This window comes from Herpailurus yagouaroundi, unplaced genomic scaffold, assembly GCF_014898765.1.
Source record: "Herpailurus yagouaroundi ecotype Mexico unplaced genomic scaffold, PumYag 220, whole genome shotgun sequence".
Classification (NCBI taxonomy): domain Eukaryota; kingdom Metazoa; phylum Chordata; class Mammalia; order Carnivora; family Felidae; genus Herpailurus; species Herpailurus yagouaroundi.
Window position 1 is genome coordinate 7,068,440 of NW_024412451.1, and position 9,041 is coordinate 7,077,480.

Consider the following 9,041-nt stretch of genomic DNA (forward strand, 5'->3'; position numbering starts at 1 on the left):
TTATTCCAAAAATGAAAATAAGTACCGTCACTGGTCATAAGGAAAGTAGGTTCTATCACCTTTCCAAGTCCAAAATCACTAAGGATATCGGAGTACCCATAAATTGTAGCAATGGGGGGGAAAAAGGGGCAATTAATGGGCTCATGCTGAGATATGTAGGAAAGTTGTCTTTACCCAATGACATTAGGTTGCTGTAATTTTCCAACATCACGTCCCGGTAGAGGTTCTTCTGAACAGGATCCAGTAGCTCCCATTCTTCGCAGGTGAAATCCACAGCCACATCACTGAATGACAATAAGCCCTGTAATAACATAACCCTTTTTGATCTGGAGTTAATATAACGGGAAAAATGTAGGAGACAGATGTTATTCTGATTATTTTTGCTATAGACATTTATAAACAAGTATTTCTCCATGCCTAGTTTTGATTTCTGCTTTGTGGGCTAATGACTTCATTTAAGCTATCCTTTCTGCATTCTTCATTCACTTCACTCATTCATTCACCCATGCAAAGTGTTGCTAAAACTTTGCCTAAAAACCATCTGCAACCCACCTTAGGAGTGTTTAATGTTGGGGCGCCTGGGTGGCTCAGTTGGTTAAGTGTCCAACTCGAGCTCAGCTCGGGTCATGATCTCACGGTTTGTGAGATCAAGCCCCGAGTCGGCTCTGTGCTGACAGCGCGGAGACTGGTTGGGATGGATGGATTGATTGATTCATTCATTCATTCTCTCTCTCTCTCTCTCCTGCCCCCTGCCCCTCTCTGCCCCTCCCCATTCACACGTGCGCATACTCTTTTCTCTCAAGTTAACTTTTTAAAAATGAATAATGTTACCTACTGTAATAGGAATACATATGTGCTAAAAAAGGAAATAAAGCATAATCCAGCCTTCATGTAGCTTCTGATAGTGCAGAGTGGCAAGTACACTCCCTGACAGAGGTGACATATGGGAAGACATTATGGTTTAAGGGTTACGACAGAAGTATACTCAAGTTAAAACATGGGCACACGTAGGTGGAGAAATAACAGTCCTGAAAAAGTGGTCAAGCTAGAGCTACATCCGGTATGTTCAGTGGTGTGTCCCACAGTAAGAGCTAGAAGAGGTGGGAGCCATGGGTCTTCCAAAGGGAGGACGAGTTCAAAGTGTTAAATCCTGGGGAGCCTGGGTGGCTCGGTCAGTGGAACAGCTGACTCTTGATTTCAGCTCAGGTCATGATCTCACGGTTCGTGGGTTCAAGCCCCAAGTTGGGCTTTGTGCTGACAGTGCTGAGCCTGCTTGGGATCCTCTCTCTCCCCCTCTCCTGCTTGTGCTCTTTCTTTTTCTCTCAAAATAAATAAAGTTAAAAAAAAAAAAGTGTTAAGTACCATACTGGCTTCAAGAAACTGCAAAAAGTTCAGCGAGACAAAAGAGGCCAAAGAGAACAGATGCCCTGGGCACAGGCAGCAACAGACCTTGGAGCAAGTGTTTATATTTCCTATAGACACTTGGTAGACACTATAGTGTTTTTCTTTTTTCTTTTTTCTTTTTTTTTTAAGTTAGTTTATGTATGTAATCTCTACACCAAATGCAGGGCTTGAACTCATGACCCCAAGATCAAGAGTCACATGCTCTTCCAACCGAGCCAGCCAGGTGCGCCTGCAGTGTTTTTCATATACAAAAGTATGTTATGCTCAGAATTACCTTTTAGAAATTGACTGTGCTACATATTAACTCATGATACAAAAGCAAACAGAAAGCACTTACTATGTATTGCTCTAAACACTTCATATGTGTTAACACAATGGTCTGCACAATGACCCTTAGGTGAGCATTACTCTTTGCAAATAAGAAGATATTTTTAAGTTTTCTAGCTATGCCTTTTATATCTCCTACATTTCCTTAGGAAGATGACCGTTCACTGGGTCCATACTCTGGAGAAGGACAGGAGAAGAATACCCATCGATATTTGAGGACACTTCTTCACACTTAATGCCTGGGAAATATTTACTCAAAAAGTTCATGTGCTTCCTCCTTACATACAAAGTAAATCCCTTTTTTAAAAAATGTTTATTAATTTTTGAGAGAAAGAGAGACAGACAGAGCATGAGCAGGGGAGGGGCAGAGAGAGAGGAAGACACAGAATTGGAAGCAGGCTCCAAGCTCTGAGCTGTCAGCACAGAGCCTGATGTGGGGCTCGAACTCACAAGTGGTTAGATCATGACCTGAGCGCAAGTCAGACACTTTAACTAACTGAGCCACCCAGGTGCCCCTATACAAAGTAAATCTTATGTTTTTATTCTTTTGTGATGGTTTCCAGTATTACCACAGATATGTCTGCAACTCAGCTCTGGATCCCACTGCTTATGTGGCAATGTTCCAACTGTTAGCACCTTGCAACATGTGACATGCAGATTAGCTAGAACTCCCTTCCTCATTGGCTCCTCTGGATCATTTATTCCATCTCTGGGTCTAAGCACATCTCTCCCAGCTGCAATGTATCTATATACATAGTTCACTTTGTGTAGTGTTTTAAATCGTTAACTAGTTAATTAGTTGTCACACAATGTTACATTAGTTTCAGTTGTATAATAGAGATTCAACAAACTATAGTCATGTCATGTTCACTGCATGTGTAGCTGTCTAAATACAACACTATTACAATATCATTGATTACATTCCCTATGCTGTACATTAAAAAATTTTTTTTTCATTGTTTTATTTTAGAAAGAGAGTGTGAGTAGGGAAGGGGCAGAGGGAGAGAGGGAATTTTAGGCTCTCAGCGTGAAGCCTGATATGGGACTCGATTCCAAGATCCTGGGATCATGACTTGAGTGAAATCAAGAGCCGGCCGCTCAACCGACTGGGCCACCCAGGTGCTACCCTATGCTGTAGCTTTTATGCTCATGATTTCTTCATTCCAAAATTGAAAGCCTGTATCTTCCACTTCCCTTCACCCATTTTGCCCAACTCCTCACTCCCTTACCAACTCTGGCAAGCATCAGATTGTATGCATTTTTATAAACCTCTAGAAATATGGGAAATAAACAGCTCACCTGGGACTTGGTCATTTTCAGCATTCAGGTGTCTCCGGTGTCAAGAGTATCCTCAGTAAGGATGAATTTCTAGACTCGAGATCTCCTTTTTTTCCTTTATAGGAAGTGCCTCATGCTGGGAAGGCAGCATCTATGGATTCAAAGAAAGATTTGTTTGGCATGGAAATAATAATAAAAGCAAGCTCCTGTGCAGGCAAGGAACTGTTTTTAAGCGTCTTCTTTTCTCACTTAACCCTCACAATCCTAGTGGCTAGACTATAATTATTCCATTTGAAAGAAAAGAAAGATCAAGCCCCTAACTAAAAGCCACACGGTAACTGGTGGACCAAGGATTAAGACGCAAACCCTCAGAAATGATAGAATCTGATTCCAGGGAAATTACCAGAATGATGAATCATCCTTTCAGCCTAATCAACTAAAAAAAAATGGGGGAAATATCTAAAACAACTCTTTTCAGACACAGAAGTCAGAGAAGAAGGGGAACACTGGTGAGCTGAGACTCACTGCCTGGAGACCTTCTAGACCACAGTTGGGGAGAAGGAACCCAAAGAGTCTAGCAGGCTTGCGGAATTAATGATAAACAAGTCAAAGTCTGAGGAAGCAAAGATGACAAGCACTTGCCAGGCAGTATACCAGAGAAGAGAGAGAGGGAAAACTCACTCTGCAGATGCACAGAGGGTTCTTTTGAGTCTCTGGCTAAGGTCTAATGAACTGTGAGGAAGGGAGAAGGTCCGACAATTCCTGGAGCTCACACCAGATCAGGAACAGCCAGTGTTCCCACTAGCCTGGGTGGAAAGACCTTCTAGTATGCCTGTTTTTCAAATGTGCAGAGGTCTCAGGAGAATATTACCTCAATAATGGGGACAAAATAAGACCAAAAAGACTCTTATGGCCCCACCTAAGAAAGCTTAAAAGAAAGCCTCCAAAGAATCAAAACTCTTTCAGAGTAATTTGGTTACATCCCAGAGCAAACCTCAAAAGTAGTGAAAGGAATCAAAGAAAATCCTGCAAACAGTGTGAAGCTGACGATATATGATATCCAATCAAAAATGACCAGAGATGCAGAGAAGCAAGGAAATATGACCCACGGCTAGGGGGGAAATCAAGCAAGAGAAAGAGACAAAAATGGCCAAAGGGAGAGACCTGGCACCCAGTACGCCAAAAACGCTATCATAGGCACACCTGGGTGGCTCAGTAGGGTGAGCTCAGGTCATGATCTCGTGGTTTGTGGGTTCGAGCCCCATGTCGGGCTCTGTGCTGACAGCTTGTAGCCTGGAGCCTGCTTTGGATTCTTTGTCCCCCTCTATCTCTGTCCCTCCCCTGCTTGTGCTGTCTGTCTCTCTCTCTCAAAAATAAACATTAAAAAATTAAAAACAAATGCTATTATATATATACTCCATATATTCAACACATTAGAGACAAGCATGAACATGATGAAAAACTTTAAAATGTTTAACAAATGTGACTGAAACACTAGGAGGACATTTACGTTTACCTCATACCAAAATTAACTCAAATAGATTACAGTTGTAAGAACTGAAACTGTGATACTTCTAGAAGAAAGCACAGAAAAAAAAATTTAAGTTTATTTGTTTTAGGAGAGAGAAGAGAGAAGGGGGAGGAAGCAGGGCAGAGAGAGAGAGAAAGAGAGAATCCCAAGCAGCCTCTGTGCTGTCAGTGGACATGAGATCATGACTTGAGCTGAAATCAAGAGTTGAATGCTTAACTGACTGAGCCATCCAGGAGCCCCAAGCACAGAAAAACTTTAAGTGATCTTGGATTAGGCAAAGATTTATTACAGGGCACAAAACGCACAATAAAAAAAAAAAAATTTGATAAATTGGACTTCCTCATTACTAAACATTTTTGATATGCAAAAGATAGTTGTAAAATGAAGGATGAAGCCAGAGGAGGTTAGAGTAAAACATTAATGAAGTGCATACTTGATTGAAAGACTTCTATGTAAAAAATATGAAGAACTTTTCCAACTTCACAAAAGAGACAATCTAGTAAAAAAAGGAACAAAAGATTTAAACAAACACTTCCTCCCAAACATAGACAGCAATTAAGCACATGAAAAACTGTTTTAGGTTACACAACGAAAGCAAATTAAAACCAAAATAATATATTGCTACAAACCTGTTAGAATGGTCATTTATTTATGTGTTTACATATGTGTGTATATATGTATTTATTTATTTATAAGTAAGCTCTAGGCCCAACGTGGAGCTCCAACTCATGACCCTGAGATCAAGACTTGCCAGGTGCCCCAGAATGGCTATAATTTAAAAGACCGAGGGGCGGTCTCAAATACTTCTCTCTTGTTGAGACTTTATCTTCACACAAAATCCCAGCTGGATCTCTTATGTACTCCGAGCAGTGCTGACTGTTAAATAATTAATTCTGGCTACGCAAAATTAATTTACCACAGAGTAATGTAGAGATGCCAGGACATCCTGGAAATACTTGGACACAGTTTATTACTCTCAATATCACGCTGCTGAGAACTCTGAAAGAAAATACAACTCTGTTTGTTAGACTGTAGGAGAACTGAAGAAAACAACTGGATTTCAAAGACAACGGGAGAAAGAAATTTATAGGCCAATTGCATTTATTAGCTTCTCTATAAAAACCTGAAATAAGGGACTCCTGGCTGGCTCAGTGGGTAGAGCATGCAACTCTTTTGTTTTTAATGGTATTCTCTTTTTTTAATGTTTATTTATATCTGAGAGAGAGAGACGAGTGAGTGCACATGAGAGGGGGAGGGGCAGAGAGAAAGGGAGACAGAGGATCCAAAGCTGAAAGCACAGAGCTTGATGCAGGGCTTGAACTCATCAACCACAAGATCATGACCTGAGCCGGAGTCAGATGTTTAACCGACTGAGCCACCCAGGCACCCTGAGGATGCAACTCTTGATCTCAGGGTTGTGAGTGTGAGCCCCATGTTGGGTGCAGAGATTGCTTAGGAAAAAAATAATTAAAAAAAACCTCAAAATAAAATGCTAGATAACTGTATCCACTGGTATGTAGGAGGTACATACTAGGAAAACTGAATACAGAAGAACTGTACTATGCACAGCTGACTTTATTCCAGTAATGCAAGGATAGTTTAATAAGAACCATTTAATTCTCTCAAAAGATGAAGAAAAGAGATGTCAGAAAACCCCAAGCCACTCAATTAAAAAAAATATATTACTAAACTAGAAATAGACAAGAAAGAGTATCTACAAAATAATCCACAGCACATTTCTTTAAACTCAGGGACATGGATAACCTCTCACTGAACCTTTAGTCAAAAATGTACCACAGATCAGAACCTGAGCAATAAAATGGGCAAAACCAATTGAAAGAAGACTGGAAAAACCCAAAACTGTCATTATGCAACTGTTCTGAGATCAATATAAACATCAATTGGAATTTCACATTCAAAAAACAACTAAGGTTTAAAAGGGGTTAAAACCAGTATTCACAATACCAGCAAAACCTATGAAGTACCTGGGGGGAACCTGTGCAAGGTAACATTATAGCAAAAGAATGCAAATCGTAAGCAGTCAAATGGAGAGAGGGACAAGAGGGTGAGGTTCGGGAGGATCCCAAACCAGAAGTTTCCATTGTCCTATCCTCTGGGAGTTGGGACACATTACTTATCCGTCCAGCATATCCACGAGTGCCAATATGTAGGGTATTGCCACCACAGAGGTGCATCTGAGTTTCAGTGTCTGTAGTTTTTATTAGAATTTCATTAATCAGTAAGCAGGACTGATTTAATCACTGGCCATTTGACTCAGCCTCCAGCACCACTACCATCTTGGAGCTAAGGCTGGTCTCACCAGGCTCAAAGCCCCCACCCCCTAATCGCATGGTTGGTCTTTCTGGCATAAATAGCCCCATGCCAAGTGTCTTCATTGGCATAAACTACCCATAGACCCACCATGAATAATAACAGGGACACGCCTGTCACTTAGGACATTCCAACAGTTTAGAGGCTACCTCCCAGGAACTGGGGACAAAGCCCAGGCAAATGGTTTATCACAAAATACCTAGCAAAAGACTAAGTTTCTAAGTACGTGACTATTCTCTAAAATGAGTAAAGACAAACTTGTAAGTTTTAAAATTGGCCAACGTAATATATGAAGATGTTGAATCACTATGTTGTACACCTGTAACGCTGTTGTATCAACTGTAATGAAGTTTAAAAATTAAAGTAAGTAAATAAAATAAAACTGGCCAATGAACATATAAAAAGATAATCGGGGCACCCAGGTGGCTCAGTTGGTTAAGTATCTGACTCTTGATCTCGGCTCAGGTCATGATCTCACGGTTTTGTGAGTTTGAGCCCCACATTAGGCACTGTGCTGACAGTGTGGAGCCTGCCTAGGATTCTCTCTCTCCTCTCTCTCTGCCCCTCCCCCACTCATGCTGTGTCTTTCTCTCTCTCAAAATAAATAAACATTAAAATTAAAGAAAAAAGATAATCAACCATCATAGTTATGAGAATAGTACATATGGAGACCACAATGAGAGGACTTTGACACCCAGAAGATGGTCAAAAACAAGAATGAAAATACTAAGTGTGGGAAAGCTTACTGATCAACAGACACTTTTACAATACTGATGAGAGAGTAAGGTGGTACAAGAGAAATTTGGCTTTTCCTTCTAGATGAAAATTCATCTATTTTATGTCAGAAATTATACTTCTGGGCTAGACTATATACATTCTCACAATGACCAGGAGATATATAAGACTTTGGAACTTCACTACTTTTAACAGCCGAAACCCAGAAACAATACGAATGTCCAACAGTAGGAGAATGGATGCGTGAACACTATATTCATGCAATGAAATTCATTTTAATGAGCCAAACTTACATGCAAGATGGATGAATCACAGACTTTTTTTTTAATTAAACAAAATTGGGGGCACCTGGGTGACTCAGTCGGTTAGGCGTCCGACTTCAGCTCAGGTCATGATCTCACAGTCCATGAGTTTGAGCCCCGCATCGGCCTCTGTGCTGATAGCCTGGAGCCTGCTTCTGATCCTGTGTGTCTCTCTCTGCCCCTCCCCTGCTCGTGCTCTGTCTCTGTCTCAAAAATAAAAACACTTAAGAAATGTTTTTAATAAATAATTAAAAAAATTTTTTTTTATTTTAGAGAGAGAGTGCGAGCAGGGGAGAGGGCAGAGGGAGAGAGCATCTTAAGCAGGCTCCAGGCTGAGCATCGAGCCTGACACAGGGCTCGATCCCATGACCCTAGGATCATGACCTGAGCTGAAATCGAGAGACTCAGATGCTCAACTGACTGAGCCACCCAGGCGCCCTCAATCACAGACTTGTAATGAATCAAGAAAAGCAAGCCTCAGAAGACCACATTATAAGATCCTTATTATAACACTTACAAACTAGGAAAATTAAAGAGTGTACTCTTATGGTATTCATAGACATGATAAAATTATAAAAGTCAAGGGAATACTACATACTAATTTGTGAACAGTAGTTCCAAAGTTTGGGAGAGTTAAAAGGAGGGACTAGGAAGATGAATAAGCATGGAGACTTTTCCATTTTTAAATAATCAAATATGACCTTTAATTAAACAAAACTATAAAGAAAAGCTGAGGTTAATCACCTTTTTCTAAATGGGGCTATCACACTAGAAAAAACTCATAAAAGGATGATACACCCAGTATCACTAAAGATGTAGAAAAGCCTGGCACATAGTGTGTGCAAGCATTACATAATGGAACATTACTGGGGAGTTTGGTAAAACTAAACCAGAAGCCTTTGAAATATGAAATATGCAGTTAAGCCGGCCTACTTTTATATATTAAAAAAGGAAAATAGGGGGGCGCCTGGGTGGCGCAGTTGGTTAAGCTTCCGACTTCAGCCAGGTCACGATCTCACGGTCTGTGAGTTCGAGCCCCTCGTCGGGCTCTGCGCTGATGGCTCAGAGCCTGGAGCCTGTTTCCGGTTCTGTGTCTCCCTCTCTCTCTGCCCCTCCCCCATTCATGCTCTGTC

The 9,041-nt window shown here is 40.9% G+C and overlaps 1 protein-coding gene across 13 annotated transcripts in view; it reads right to left on the minus strand.

Annotated features, from left to right (window-relative positions):
- Positions 1-9,041, minus strand: part of LOC121018932 (zinc finger protein 268-like) — a 38,637-nt gene that overhangs the window by 3,983 nt on the left and 25,613 nt on the right. For 10 of the 13 annotated variants that reach the window (XM_040458015.1, XM_040458014.1, XM_040458012.1 and 7 more), the window contains 2 exons: positions 3,031-3,160; positions 175-301 (listed from right to left, as the gene is read on the minus strand). In XM_040458015.1, coding sequence (XP_040313949.1) covers positions 175-301; positions 3,031-3,054 — 151 coding nt within the window. In that variant the 5' untranslated portion in view covers positions 3,055-3,160. Of the gene's footprint in view, positions 1-174; positions 327-835; positions 1,240-3,030; positions 3,161-9,041 lie in introns of those variants that run through there. The other 3 variants (XM_040458017.1, XM_040458016.1, XM_040458018.1) reach the window with 3 other exon arrangements.